The following is a 16,312-nucleotide window of genomic DNA, read 5'->3' on the forward strand; positions in this document are numbered from 1 at the left end:
GATTACAGGCGTGAGCCACCACACCTGGCCTGTTTTTTTGTTTGTTTGTTTGTTTGTTTTAAGATCTGTCTTTCCAAGTAGAATTTAAGCTCTGTGAAAGCAGGGACTGAACCTGCACAGTAACATGGCTACATCCCTATTGCCTAAAACAGTATCTGACAGATAGTAGGTGCTCAACAGATACATGTTGAATTGTACTGAACCAGAAACTGTTCGAGGATATGGACTATTTTTCCTTGCTTCTGTGCCACTAGTTTATAGCCAGGCTATACTAGTACACTGTGAGTTCTTAGTAAAAGTTCAATAAATGTATAAAGGAATGAATGAAGAGACTATGAATGTCTTACCCAAAAATAGCAAGACCTGGATTTCAGCAGGAGCTTTTCATCCAGGAACACTAAGTACTACTCTGCTGCTATTTTGTCACTATTGCCTTGTTTGTAACATTAGTCTTAAGACAGATTTTGGTTCACAGCTTCGATCTTTGATGTATGATTGCACTGCATTCATAATATGCTCCAGATTGCTTGCATCTATAAGACATTGAAATTATAAAATGCACAAAAGCTTTTCAATGCCCAAAGTGCATAAGAAAAAGTAGAAATCTGATGTGGTAATTTAATGCGTATCTATTTTTTTCCAAAGTAAAACATATACACCATCAAAGTACCTAGATTTTAACTTAGCCAAGCTTAAAGATGTTTTAAGACAGAGACTTTGTCTGTTTGTTTCAAATATGCCATTTAAGAACGACGTAAACCTCTGTTTGATGCTTTACATCTTAAAGTACAAATTAGTTTTTTTTTTTTTTTTTTTTTTTTAAGAGACACTAGAACGTTCATGTACTCTTTTCATGACAGAACTGAAAATTGATTTCTCAACTTAGCCAGGCTGTTTTGGCCATGTTTAGATGCAAAAAGAGGGGGAAAACAAGAATGCTGTGGCTGAAAAGTTACAAAGGAAATCTGAGGAGTTATAATAATGGTTAGCTTTAAATACAGTAACCCATAGGAGAATACTGAAAAAAGGGATGGAAAAAAAGGATGGCAAAGCTCATGAAGTTCCCACATATTTTTCTTTTGTTCTATTCATCTCTAAGACCCTCCTAGAGCTGACAATGACTTCAGAGAGCAAAGTGAAACTGCATTTGCAGAAGTTGTATCAGTGAGAAAATTCTAACAGTAAGCGAGCTAACTCAACCCCCATCTTGCCTTTCCCTTAATTATTGCTGGGCTATTGGGCCAAGCTAACTTTGGAAGACATTTAGGCTACAATTTAAATGATAATAGGCCTTGCCCAAAACTCAACCACTTTTGTAAAGCTAAAGGGAGGCCACCAGGCTAGGAGGAGGAGAGGGAGAGGAGGCTGAGTCCTGCTAAGGCTCAGACATGTATGATTGTCAGCCATTATTCCAGAGATTCTAAGACATGCAATTTCCCCAATTACACCTGCAGATAACACCACAATTGTAGACTGGCCTTTTGAGATAGCTTTTCTGGTTGTTTTGCATGTCTGACACTCATGGCTCCCCGTGGATCGCCAGTGCCCCCATTCCTGTGGCCCCCACCCAGAGGCAATTTAGTCCTCAGGAAGACAGCTTTGGCCCACTATTTCATCTCTGTCCCAACCAATCAGCAGTAAGCACCTGTTACCTGGCCACTCCCACCCCTTCCCTTAAACTGTCTTTGCAAAACCCCTAACTTGTGAGCTTTGAACGAGATGATATGAGTGCAAACTCCATCTTCCACGTGGTATGGCCGGCCTCATGTCTATTAAGCTTTTTTTGTTTTGAGACAGAGTCTCGCTTTGTTGCCCAGGCTGGAGTGCAGTGGCGTGATCTTGGCTCACTGCAAGCTCTGCCTCCCAGGTTCACGCCATTCTCCTGCCTCAGCCTCCCGTATTAAGCTCTTTCTCTACGACAATGCTGTGGTCTTTCTTTATGCAGTGGGCAGGAAGGGCAATTACAAAAGGCTTCTCTATGGTAACACATCCCAAAAATATTGAGTGCCAACTATACATTGCACACTTCCCAAGCACTAGAAAAAAACTGTCTCTGCCATCCCGATACTTAAAGTTCGAATGTCGGAGACACACATGAGAAATTAGTGCTTCACCCTGGTTGTATATGAGGAGGGAATAGTAGAGAGGTCATGAGAGGGTAGAGCAGGAACACCTCACTTGTCTGGAGGGATAGGAAAGGCCCCTTGGAGCACGTGACTAGAAACTAAAACCAACCAGAGCAAAGAACAGGAAACCAATTGAGGAAAAAAGGCAAAGAAGGACATTACAGAGAGGGAAAAACAAGTGTGAGGATCCTCTTCAAAACTGTGAATATTTCCCTGTGGCTTCTCAAGTACCACTGCTTTAGCATTAAAGGCTTTTTATGAGAATCTTCATTAGAAAGCTAAATAATCATAGAAATTCTGACTCGTTCATTCTTCTGTTTCTGGTACTGTTACTGAACCAGACTGGTACTGGTACTCTCTGATCCAGACCCCAAGAGAGGGTTCTTGGCTCTTGCAGAAGAAAGAATTCAGGGTTAGTCCACAGTGCAAAGCGAAAGCAAGTTTATTAAGAAAGTAAAATAAAGAATGGCTATTCCATAGGCAGAGAACCCCAAGGGCCGCTGGTTGCCCATTTTTATGGTTATTTCTTAACTGTCTGCTAAACAAGGAGTGGATTATTCATTCCTCCCCTTTTTAGACCATATAGAGTAACCTCCTGATGTGGCTATGGCATTTGTAAACTGGTGGGAGGGTAGCAGCGAGGATGACCAGAGGTCACTTTCATCACTGTCTTTGTTTTGGTGGGATTTGGCCTTACTGCATGCTATTTTATCAGCAAGGTCTTTATGACCTGTATCTTGTGCCAACCTCCTCTCTCATCCTGTGACTTAGGATGAGTAGTCATCCTAAGTAGTGATGTAGGATTTTTACTCCTTAGTTCAGCTAAATGCAGGTTCTTATCTCACAACCAGGAAGAATGAGGCACATGAACACATTGAAGAGTGAGGAGGGCAGAATTTATTAAGCGAAAGGAAAGCTCTCAGCAAAGGGAGCGGTCCTGCAAGCAGGTTTCCACCTCACAAACTGAATACCAGGGTCACCACACAGGAGCCAAAGAGGCCAGGCTCTTCCCCTGAATAAGATGTTTGTTTCTGGTGGCTCCACCCCATTCCCCCAGTGCATGTGGGCCTCCAGTCCACTGCCCCCTTGTCTGCATAAAACATCTGTTGTAAACACTTGTGGGGTGGGTCAGATTTTCCGGGGACACTTCCCTATCTGCCTAGCCATTTCTCTGCCTCCTGCCTCTATCATTAGAGTACCTTAACCTCCTGGGAATGCAGCTCAGAAGGTCTCAGCCTTATTTTACACAGTCCCTATTCAAGATGGAGTTGCTCTGGTTCAAATGCCTCTGACACTACCCTGAATTTGTTATGACAATCTGCAGGTTTATTGAAGTTTTATTTATTGAAGTAATTTACGTGGCCCTGCCTACCTTTCCAGCCTTGACTTCCAGCACTGTCTGACCCTCCTCTCTACGCACCTTTGGAAACAAAGTATACCTTTATATTGTCCTGCCCTCTTCTTAAATTATCTCACACTGCATGGTCCAAATCAATGCCCCTTCCACTGAAAAGCCTTTCCAGGCTTAGCACAGTACATCCTCTTCCAAGACAAAATTAGTCTTTGTAAAATATCTTTAAGCACTCATCACAGATATATAATAGTTTTTTTGCATTATCAGTTCTATAACAATAAAGATTGTATCTGACTCATTTCCCTGTTCCTGGCACAAATGGGGCAAACACTTGACACATTTTCTCTAAGGTTATCTAGGCTGATGCTTCTCCATTCTCTTGAACTGGATCACTATTGTCTCCAAATATGGTAACAGGTTTGCTGCCTCACCATCCACTGACCTACCTCCCTTATTCAGCATTAGGAAGGGGTGCCAATTTGCTTTGGCGGGGGCCGGGGGGTGGGTGTTCCTCTCAATGTGAGTTTAGTTTATAAATTCATGCTTTATCTTTATCTCACTGAGTAGAAAAAAAGGATATGCCAATCCCTTGCTGATGACACATGGCAGCTTTAATATATTTGTTAAAAAATGTGAATATACAATGAATGAGAAGTGAGTAAATGTTAAAGTGAACGGCTTACAGATTCCCCTGTCTGCTTTCAATGTTAGCATGTATTGAAGTTCCTGGTGTTTAATATGTGTTAAATAATATTTTGTTAGATGAATGGCTGAGTAGTCAACAGAAATCCAGATTTGGGAGTTTTTGCCACTGGATTGGAAATTATGGTGATTTGAAATACTGAGTTATTTTTCTGACTGATCATGTTTTTACCCCTGCCAAGTTTCTTGTGTCAACAAATCCAGGTACCAAACATATGAGCAGTAGCCTCACATTCTCCTGGGAGATGGAGAAAGTCTCCATTGTTTTATAGTTCAGAGTTGAACTGGTATAATTGGGAATGTCTCAATTTTTTTGGTAGTCATGTTCTTCATTCTTTAGCTTTGTATCTTCTCAAGTTGAGTAATGTGCTAAACCGACTAGTAAATTTAAAAAAGGATTTAAGAGAGATCATTATAAAATGAATTGCTTCTTCTTTGTAAGATACAGGAAGTTTAGTAGCTTTCTTGAAGTCTCAAATGAGAATTGAGATGTTGAAGATAACATCTACTCTTTTGCTATTAAGTGATGGGCTAAGGGCAATTTACTAATGACATGAACAGGCAGGAAACAGGCCATTGACTACAGAAGTAATTACAAAAAAAAGTACTTCTTTTTATTTTAGTAACTGCAAACCATAATATAAAGAATCCCTCCCAGTTGAAATATTTATAAGTAAACAACAACTGTGAATCATGTTTAATAGGGAAGCATTAGTTGGCAGAGTTGGTGGGGGAAGAGGCACAGACAGTGCTTTGAATGGTTTCATACAAAAGTTAGTTTGGACAAAGTTGTATCAGGCAATAAACCAATATGCAGAAGTTTGGTGAGATTTACAAATGACTAAAGTGATAGGCAGGGTTAAGGTTTAAGAAATATCCCCATGTACTTCCAAAAGTATGTTCTTACATAATGCAAAATGATCCACTAAAAAGGGGAGCAGGAGAGGGTGCTTTATAATCAAGCACATTTGAGGAACTGAGTGCAGACAGGATTACAGAGTTGAAAACAAGCAGCCTAGAGATGCTATCTAGCCTCTGGTCTCTATTTCTTTTTTGATTTGCTAAATGGTTTTAATATGATCTTAAAACTTTTATTAAAAACTGAGGTATTTCTGATGCCCAGAATAGAGCCCAACACATAATACATGCTCAATAAATATTTGTTAGATGGCTGAGTGAAAAAATGAACTTTTACATAAAATTATACAGTCAAGCTCCTCCTCAAAAAATGTACTAAAGTCCTATTGTGGTAACATCCCACATAATTATGCCCTTTAGACGGGGCAGGTGATTTCTAATTCACTATGGTCTGTATCCTTCCTTAATATCTTACACCTTGCCCACTTTGCTCCTTTATGTGCCTAGCCTCTATAAGAGAATTTTTTTCTTGGAGAATCACAGAGAAAATTATTATATTAAAGGCTTTTGAAATCCTAAGCATGTCTATGTGTACATATGAAAGTATCTCAGGTCTAGATCTAGAAGTGAAATTGCTGATTCAGCGGTATGCATAGCTTTAGGTTTTCTAGATATTTCCAAATGGCTCTCCCATATAAATTTACCAACATATTTATACCTTAGTGTTGTCTGAGAGTTCTCACTTTTTCACACCCACCAATGCTCGGTATTAGCTCATTTTTTCTTTTGTAATGGTACAGGCATTAAATGCTATCTTATTAATGTTTTAATTTGCACTTCTGTAGTTGATGAGGTTGAACAATTTTCATTTATTTGATTTCTTCCTCTACAAATTGTCTATTCATCTTGAATCTATGTTTTTAAAAATTAGATTGTTTCTTATTTATTCCTTTGTATAAGTTAAAAAAATTTAGATATCAATCCTTTGTCAGTTAAATACATGACAAATGTTTTATCCTGCCCTATAGCATTGTCATTCAACTTTGTTAAAAATATTGTTTTGCAGGTATCATCTACTCCAGCATTGCTTGTTATTTCAAAAACATTAGAAAGTAGAGTCTATCAATAGGAAAAGAGTTACAGAAAATCTGTTATGCTAACATTAATATATAGAAAGCTATATAGTTACTATGATTATTAAATCAATGTAAGTAAATCTTAAAAACACAATGTTATGTGAAACCAGATTTCAAGTGGATATGCAAGGAATAATTTGCACAACTTAAAACACAGAAATCTATATAGCTATAGTTTATGGACATCACTGTAGTAGCAATAGCACACATCCCAAGTTCAGGATAGTAGATACTATGGGGGGATGGGGAAGAACATGGAGTGTAAAGGGCTTTGATTGCATCTTATTTCCTATGAGTGGATGGAGGGGCACCTGAATCAAGATGTCAGTATGTCAAAGTGTTATATTCAGGGCTTATATAATATTTTGTTATATTTTGTTTTTATCCTTTTTGGATGTTTAAATCACTTCATGTATGTTCTTATTCACATACACATCTATACACACATTCTTCAAAAAGAGCTGAGGAGAACACATGGTATATAGTTAATAAGCTACAGTATTTCTTATTACTTAAAATATAAAGAAATTAAATATGGGGTGGAAACAAGAAAGAGTACTGTTTAATATCACTTATTCAGTGTTTCTCAACATAATATCTATGAGGCTCTCTTTTCTATATTTTTCTTCACTTCCTTGAATCTGGGCTACGCGTGCTCCATAGAATGCACTTTGAGGAATGAAATTTTTGTAAGACAAAAAAGCTCAGAGAAGAGCAAAGAGAAAATAAGAAGCTCAATAAAGTTAATGTCAAATTGAGTGTTGATTTTGACAAGACATCAAGAATGAGTTGGAATATCTTACCTTTCTTAAGTAGCAATGGTGTATTAATAATTCATTTCATAAACCAGTATTCTTAACACTACCTCACTGTAAACATTGACTCTTCAGGATACCTTGTTTTGAGAACTACTTATGTAGATAAGTAGATATAACTTTAAAAAGTTAATAGGGACAATGCCATATACTATTATTCTTCTTTAAAATCTGTAACTTTATAAGAGAAAAACATACTATTTTAAAATAAAAAGTATATTTCCTTAGCAAGTGCTTCATTGCACAACTATTTTGAGCTCAGTAATTTTCTTTCCTGACCATAAACTACATTTCTAGTGAAATAAATGGAATTATCAGACACCACAGGCACTTATTTTATTTACTCACAGGACTAAAACGGTTTAAAAATAAACATAATACATTGGACATTGCTGTGAAAAGTACACAAATTGCCCTTCTAGGACCTGCATAAACTTCATTATAATTTTGGGGCAATGTTCCTAGCAATTCTGCAAAGAAAGCGTGTACTGAGGCTTATCATTTGCATAGAACTCTGTAATTTAAAAATACATTTATACATTATATTCCCAGATGAGAAACGGGTATTTTGTACATTGGTGATATCAACAGTGCACCAGGTAAAAATTATTCTCCCAATTTTTTTTTTTTTTTTTTTTTTTTGAGACAAAGTTTCGCTCTTGTTGTGCAGGCTGGAGCGCAATGGCGCAATCTCAGCTCACTGCAACCTCTGCCTCACGGGTTCAAGTGATTCTCCTGCCTCAGCCTCCCGAGTAGCTGGGATTACAGGCGCCCGCCACCACGCCTGGCTAATTTTAAGTATATTTAGTAGAGATGGGGTTTCACCATGTTGACCAGGCTGGTCTTAAACTTCTGACCTCTGATGATCCACCCGTCTCGGCCTCCCAAAGTGCTGGGATTACAGGCGTGAGCAACCACACCCAGCCTCTCCCAATTTTACAAAGGCTACAATGAGCTCATTATCAAGACACTGGGCAAGGTCACATTCAAGTAAGTGACAGAGCTGAATCAGAACCCAGGTCAGGTGAGTCCAACTGCAGTACTGTCTTCCTATTATAGCATGGAGACAGAAATAAAGATTCAACCATCAGGCAGCCTAGTTCTGGATTGCTTGTTCCTCTGAGCCTCAGACCCCTCCTATGTAAAATGGAGATCATAAACAGTGCTCATCTCAAGGCTACAGAGAACACAAGAAGATAATCTAAGCAAAGCATCAACGGAATGCCATTATTTTTATATCCAATTTTTTTAAACATAACCTCATCGTGATTTTAATTTAATCCCAGCCAATGCTCAGCTTTACAATTTGGGGATAATATTTTCAAACCTACTTATTCTTTTGGTAAAAACTCTTCCTGAGAAATTAGTGTTTTATAGTAATCAATTTAAGGAAATTCATTTTTGTTTTTACTAGACAGTTATGCTACAGAAAACAGTCTTAATTAATCACACAATAAAGGTGGCCTCAGGTATTTAGGTCAGTACAAGCTTCTGGGTTTTCTTTTTTTTTTCCCCTCCTTTTGTCCTGAGGATAATTAGTGTGTTGATATTTGACAAGGCATGCTGTGACTACTGCTTGCAACTGTCAGCTGAGATCTTCTAGCTATGACACTGAAAATAAGATTCAGAGTCAAGAAACATCTTTTGAAAGTTTTCCTCCTTGTACCCAAACCAAGCATATTGTTGAAGACAACACTGGAATAATGGGAAACTTCCTGGAAGATTTGGGCATTATTGAGGCCATGTGTTCATCAAACGAGGACATATCGTGACTCAATTCTCATCACCAGATTTTCCAGGAGGCCCTGAATTTCATAAAATTCTATTCTTATTTACCTTTTTGTATTTTAGTTAATAAATGCAGTATGGTTTAATATAGAAATGTTTCAAATAAAAATGAGACTTCAAGTCAAAGTTTGTCAGAGAGTCCCAATTTTTAATCCAGAAAAGAAGACCAGGCTTGTTGTATAGTGTACAGTATCCTGTGTAAGATCTATAATCATGTATGCACCTGTAACGTACTACTTGTATTATTCAAAGTTTAAATACAAACTCTCTCTCAGTATGTTAATATGACTTCTCCGTTCCTCCAAAATTGTATATGAATCCCTGCTTAAGAGTTCTTGAAAAGCTCTTGACATTTCTCTGTCTTGAGTGAACACTTCTATTTAGAATCTAAAAACAGTAAGCAAAATAAGCCATCAGTAAATGCTACACAAAAGTTACTTTGTGCCCAATAGAAACTGATGCAAAACTACCAAGATTTAGTGAATAAAGAACATATCACATCATTGCAACAGTATGACTTGGTATTGAGGACTAGAACCTAAACCAAAGGCACACTCTGGGATCCTGGTGTCTTTGTTTCCAGCATGAGGACATGAAATCTGCTGTGCTCATTGGCTAGTCTTCAGTGCCTAGCCCTGTGGCTGCAATACAGTAGATACATATTTACTTCCTGAGTGAGTGAGTGAAGGTGAGTCCTGAAATCACTGTACCAGGTAGAAAAATAATTTCTACATTTAAGGAAAACAAATGTAGAGTGTGTATGTGTCAGACACCTGACAGGTTTAAGTGAGCTTTACATCTTAATGGAAATAGTTCTGCAAATGACCATTTACAACTTACAGTCAACACTATACAAGTCAATCTGTAGTCTTTTGATTGTGTGAATCAGCACTAAAGAAGACACTCTGACCTAATCTGCATTCAACCTCAATTAATGTCAGTAACCCAGGACAGACCTTTTCCAAGCAAAGGCCAGTTATTATTAAAAGGTCTGTGAGAAGAGCACACAACGAAATATACCACAATGTGAGTGAACCCTTTAAGTTAAGGGTCGGTTGATTAGAAAGCATAACAACCACTGATAAATTTATTAATAGAGTATAAAGAGGGAAGCTGGAGACATCTCAGAGAAGAGAACGCAGATGATTTGAGAATCACTGGGAACCACAGATTTTGGTGGCCAAAGCCTTAGAGTCAGAGGAATCCAAAGTTGTCTGTGTGTGTTCTTCAGAGCTGTATCACCTCACTTTGACTTTGCACCTCAAGTGAAAAGTTCTAATTCTATTTCTACCTTTGCAAACAGGGTTATTACTGCAACTGACACTTTCTAATTTTTCTTTCAGGCCCTGCTGCAAAAAAGAAGTATGTCAGTTATAATAACCTGGTTATCTAACCTGTTCCATTCCATGGAACCATGGAGGAGGAAGACCCTCAGTTATTTTGTCACCCAACCTGGCATAGGACTCTTTGGTCCTACCCGCTTCCCATCACCGGAGGAGCTTCCCCGGCCGGGAGACCAATGTTAGAGGATCCAAGTGACCTAAACAGCTGCTTTATGAAATATCCTTACTTTATCTTGGCTTAATAAGTCACTGACATCAGCACTGCCAACTCGGCTGCAATTCTGGACCTTCCCTACCAAAGGGAGTGTTGAAACTCAAGTCCCGCCCCGGCTCTTTAGAATGGACCACTGAGAGCCACAGGACCGTTTTGGGGCTGACCTGTCTTATTACGTATGTACTTCTAGGTTGCAAGGTTTTGAAATTTTCTGTACAGTTTGTGAGGACCTTCGCACTTTGCCATCTGATGTCGTACCTCGGTTCACTGTTTGTTTTAGAATGCCTTGTTTTCATAGAGCTCTATTCTCTCAGACGGTGGAATATTTGGAAAAATTTTAAAACAATTAAAATTTTAAAGCAATCTTGGCAGACTAAAACAAGTACATCTGTACATGACTGTATAATTACGATTATAGTACCACTGCACATCATGTTTTTTTTTTAATACAAAAAAGATGTTTAAAGACCAAAAACTGTGCTGAGAAAGTATGCCCCACCTATCTTTGTTATATGATAGGTTACATAAAAGGAAGGTATTGGCTGAACTGAATAGAGGTCTTGATCCTTGGAATGCATGCCAGTAATGTATTTTACAGTACATGTTTATTATGTTCAATATTTGTATTTGTGTTCTCTTTTGTTATTTTTAATTAGGGTATATGAATATTTTGCAATAATTTTAATAATTATTAAGCTGTTTGAAGGAAAGAATATGGATTTTTCATGTCTTGAGGTTTTGTTCATGCCCCCTTTGACTGATCAGTGTGATAAGGACTTTAGAAAAAAAGCATGTATGTTTTTTACTGTTTGTAATAAGTACTTCCGTTAATCTTGCTGCTTATGTGCCAATTTAGTGGAAAAAAACAACCCTTGCTGAAAAATTCCCTCTTTCCATTCTCTTTCAATTCTGTGATATTGTCCAAGAATGTATCAATAAAATACTTTGGTTAACTTTTTTATTTTCTGCAATAAATATTTTTAGTTGTTTTTCCCATTAGTTACAGTTTATTTCAAAAAGTCCTAAGTTAGAGAGCCATATGGACAGCCCAACTTTTTCAAGTAACATGCTTTAGCTCACGACTACAGCCATTTCTGAAAGGCATATAAAAAACCCAGAGGTGCTATGTTGTCTCACAGAAAAAGTCCTATCACAAAGTCCATGCAATTTTTTTCTTCATAATTGAAGTTGAGACCTGATAACTCCAGATGTTTACTCAGCAAGTGGGAAGGGAAGAGGAAATATTAGCTTAAGCAAATAATAGTCTGGGGGCAATTTAGTGAAGAGATAAATATTTCTGCAAAATTTATCCAAAGGACATAAGTAAAAATAGCTACTATGTTGTCTTTGTATTTGCAAACAAATATGGTGGCCATGTTATCAGTAGTGAGATTAAGACTTGGGATTCTCAAAACTCAACTGCAGGAAGTATCCTCAGGATGAATTCATAGCACCTTGGGCCATCAGGAACTCAGAAGATTGTCTATTTGCAGAGGGGAACATTGGTTCCTAGTACTCAGGGCCGGGCCCCAAACAGTAAAATGTATTTAAAGGTTCTATGGTGGAGCTAACTGTGACTTATTTTCTGCTGTGACTAATAAAACTCATACCTGCATCTCATCTTTGGCATCTGCAGAACTCTTCCTACTGTGCCTTAGCTCCCACAGCCCAAGCAATGTGCTTAGAGACACTAGAAATTATTTCTTTTCAATATCCGACTAAAGAAAATCAAATGTATTTCCCCATTTTTCCCTACTCCTTAAATACCCTTCAACCAGTAGACCATAGGAAAATACAAATCAAATCAGAAATGAGTTTTGGGCGATCCACATTTCCAAGTCATAAGGCCAAAGTGGTACAAAACCTGGCTCCTCCTCCTGCTAACTCTCCTTGGAGAAGTTACACAAACATTCTGAATTCTCCATTTCCTCAGGCAGATGACAGGTTAATCGTGCTACCTGTCTCATAGTGTTATGAGGGCTAAGAGAAAATCCATGCGTAGGACATAACAACAGTGCCTGGCAAATGGTTAACTCTCCATACATGTTAGCTATTATGACCACATGGCTATGACCACCAGCATCAACATCATCATGGTTGCTGTATTTTGTTTTAAAAATAAAATCAAGTGTGCTATGCTTTCCATTCCAGACATGGAAAGAGAATCTTAAAAAGTACATGGGCAAGCCAGACTGTGTTGTGGCATGTGGTTGAAATCATTTCTTTCAAAAGAAATTATGTAAGAGTCTTTCCCGAGTACTCAAATGTACAACCATGCATTCAGGGGAATAGCAAAAGCAATTCCATTTAGAATTGGAAAGAGCTACTTTCAAAGACCTTTGCTTTTCCTCTGGATTCCCAGGGGCAAATTGAGATAATGATCTTGATAGCGACAATGATAAAAAGTAAAACTTTTGCAGCACAATTTTTAAGAAATTGTTACTCATATATATAATATACTTTACATACTTTATGCATACTACATATATTACAATGTATACCTTATATATCAATTTATTTAGTCCTCAAAATACAGTTCTAATCATCTTCCACAATGCTAATCTCCAACCCAGTAGTTAAGGTGTGGCTGTAGCCATAGAACAGATAGATTGGGTAACATTATCAATACCGGGCAGCACAATGAATACTCACTTCCCTCAGGTACGCAGGTCTCCTTGCTCTTCACCTGTACCAGGTATACCCCACCTCAAAGTCTTGACATTTCATGATTCTCTTCCTAACACACTCTCCCCCGAAATAGCTGCATGATTCCAAATCCTCATTTATTTCCAGTTTCTGCTTAAACATCATGTCTAAGGTCTTTCCTGACCATATCTAAAAGCACAGTCCTCCACCCAGCCCCCCAGTGAATCCATTAACCTGCTTCATTTTTCTTTACAACACTTATGATTATCTGACTTTTCAGATTTGCTTTCTTGTTTTCATCAGTCTCCTTCTGCAGTATTCACCAGGAGATCAGATATTCTGTTTTGCTCACCGTAATATCCTAGCATTTACAACAATGCTTGACAAGTGTTAGGGGTGGAAGGTAACTGAATTACCAGCAGCGAATTCATACATGTCTGCAGCAACCTCAGTTCTTACCCCCTCAGAATAAAGAATTCGACTAAGGGGCATAAGGTAGAGAAAGAGACCGAGAAAACTTTCAGAGCAGAAATGGACATTTATTTTTAAAAGCTTTAGAGCAGGAAAGAAAGGAAAGTACACTTGGAAAAAGACACCCTGAAGGTCAAGTGCAGCCTTTAACCTGGATGACCCACTCCCAGTGTCTCGAGCCCCTTTCCCATAATTCTTCCCTTAAGGTGGGCTCCCCGTATGCACAGTGCCCTCTTTGCCCATGGGAAGTGAGCATGTGCACTGGGTTAGAAAGTTGTATGCATGCCCTTCTGAGGCTTTCTTCCCTTTTCTGGTGGAGTGCCCTCAGAAGGTTATACTCCAACATTTTGTCTTTTAATTTGTATGCCAGGGAAGTTGCCTCTCCCTGGTGTCTGCATTTAATTAACACTTTACTGTGACAGCTGCGGACCATCAGGAGATAGTCTTTCCCTGGTGCCGGCTGGCTACCAAATTATCATTTTTAGAGAGGAAATGTGATACCTATTGAACCATAACCTGATAATTGCCTGACATTATTCCTGGTAGGTCGGGGGAAAGCCCTCTCCTGCCCCCTGTCCCTCAGCCCATGCCTGTCTAACTACCTGTAACACAAGTAGTAGGCACTCCATAAATATTTACAAATAAATCAGTGCAAGCAAGAATGAATAGATGAAGTGAAAGAGCTCAAGAATATCGAAGGAGGGCTGAGGGAGCCTGTGCTGCCAAATAGTTGTAGCCAGCCCCACAACAGGAAAGACTAGAGTTGGGACATTAAGGGCCAACAAGACTCAGGTAACCAAGAGGAAAGAAAAGGTGTACACATTTTACACTCAGCCTCAGTAGTAAGGGAGAAGCTACTGCTGTTGGATGGGGTTTCTTTTAATTGGAAAATGAACTTCTTGAGAAGTGAAGTGGGAACTTGATAGATACTCTGAATCACAAACACTTTCATCTGAAGGAAGAAGGGAGAGGACAGGGAGGTGTTACAGTAGGAAGGCACTGGATTCAGGATCAGAATGCCTGCGTTAGAGCACTAAGCTCCACTACCTACTAGCTCTGCAGTATCAGGTAATCCATGCACCCCTGGGATTCTCTGTATATTCACCTCTACAATGGCAGTAGGACATGAATTCAAGTACTTTCATTAACCAGCTGACTCTATATGGACTTGTTCCAGAATGCTAGCATTGCTTTCAATGTGTGCTAATCTAGACTGAACATAATAATGTAAAGCATGTTGGAGGCAGGAACTGGAGCCCCATGTAGAGAGAAGAATCACTCTATTGCTGTGAACACAGTTAAGGCAGCCTAAGGTATCCATCAGTGCATTTGGCAGCTGTACAAACAAAACAACCAGGCTCCAATGGACTAAAATCCCACAATCCCTCTGCCAATTGTTACTGCCATATCATTCTCCTTTTGACATTTTCCCTTTATAATTTATCCTCTTGTAAAATTTGCTTTATCATGCTCTGTCTGCAGTGTCTGTTTAGATCCTAATATGCATATATACTTTCTACTCTTCCAACCTCTGTTCCAGTGATAAACCCACCTTGCCAATCATCAGCTAAGGTACTGATAACATTCTGGAAAATGATGGTGCCTAGAATAGGGCCCTGGAAGTTTCTACCAGAGACCAGTGACTTTGGTGCATTCATCATCTTTAGATAAGTATAGGTTTAGTTATTTTGCCATTTACAATACCCAAAATACTACAGGAACAACCAGTCTATTATTTTCTTTTGCACATAATAATAGTAAAATATGCCAAGACAAGGGGCATCTATCATGCGTTGTGAAAATGAAGACACTGGCATCTACAACATTTCTCTGATTTTCCATCACAAACGGGAAGAAATCAGACCAATAATATTATCAGTTAACCTTGAAAGGCTCAGGGCTCCCTTTTATTGTCTCCAAGTGTTGACAGGATAATCTGCCTGATACTCTTCACTGGAATCCTGCCAGAGAATCAAATCAAGTTCACACATTATTCCCAAGGCCTTTCCCCTTTGAAGTCTTGTACCCACCTCCAGACTGAGCAAAGCTCCCATTCTCCAAGACTTCTGAAGGGGAAAGGACTTATCTTCATACTTACAAACTTACCAATGCCTGAAATCACAAATTGGTTGCTGGCTCTGAATTCTACCTGGTGCGTTTATTTTGTTTGCATATTGCTTAGCTATCTGGTAATGTGAGTAATGGCCAAAGAGCTGTAGGCAACTCCAGTAACTAAGTTAGTTGTACAGAGCACCCAGTTCTCTCATTCATGTGCTCTACCTGCTACTTGCCTTTCTTTGACCTGGAACCTTCACTGCTTTGTGACTTATACACCATTGAGTTTGTCTTTCCTTTTCCTGTCTAGTACCTTTCCTCTTTAAAAGAAGTCAGTAAATCCACCAATAAAGAGGAGGTGGAGGGAAAATACAAACTCTAATTTCTTCCCTATAACTTTTATCTATACAAATGCTTTTGAAACTTTAATGTGTCTGTGAATTACCTGGAGATCTTGGTAAAAATGTAGATTCTGATGCAGCAAGAAGGGCCCAGGATTTTGCATTTTTAATAAGCTCTCTGGGGATGATCACACTGTTTCTCCCTGAACTAGAGTTTGGCTTTTGACCTAGATTGTACATTAGATTCACCTTGAAGTTTTAAAATATACCTATGGCTAGACCTTACTCCAAAGAATCCATTTAATTGGTCTGGGATAAGGCCAGGACATTTTTTTCTCTGAAAGCTTCCCAGGTGATTGTAACGTGTAGAGGGATGAGGATTAATATTCCACAGGAGTGGGTCTCAAACTTCAGTGAGCATTAAGATTTCCCAGGGGGTTGATAACAATACAGTGTTGGTCCC

General features: G+C 38.7%; 1 protein-coding gene across 3 annotated transcripts in view; it reads left to right on the plus strand.

Moving 5' to 3' along the window:
• Positions 1–11,293, plus strand: part of GRM7 (glutamate metabotropic receptor 7) — an 892,306-nt gene extending 881,013 nt beyond the window's left edge. For all 3 annotated transcript variants that reach the window (XM_055383687.2, XM_004033530.5, XM_004033531.5), the window contains one exon: positions 10,123–11,293. Coding sequence is in view for 1 of the 3 variants with exons in the window: in XM_004033531.5 (XP_004033579.1) it covers positions 10,123–10,172 (50 nt within the window). In the remaining 2 variants the exon portion in view is untranslated. The remainder of the gene's footprint in view (positions 1–10,122) is intronic.
• Positions 11,294–16,312: the final 5,019 nt, after the last annotated feature.

Source organism: Gorilla gorilla, chromosome 2 (assembly GCF_029281585.2).
Source record: "Gorilla gorilla gorilla isolate KB3781 chromosome 2, NHGRI_mGorGor1-v2.1_pri, whole genome shotgun sequence".
Lineage (NCBI taxonomy): Eukaryota > Metazoa > Chordata > Mammalia > Primates > Hominidae > Gorilla > Gorilla gorilla.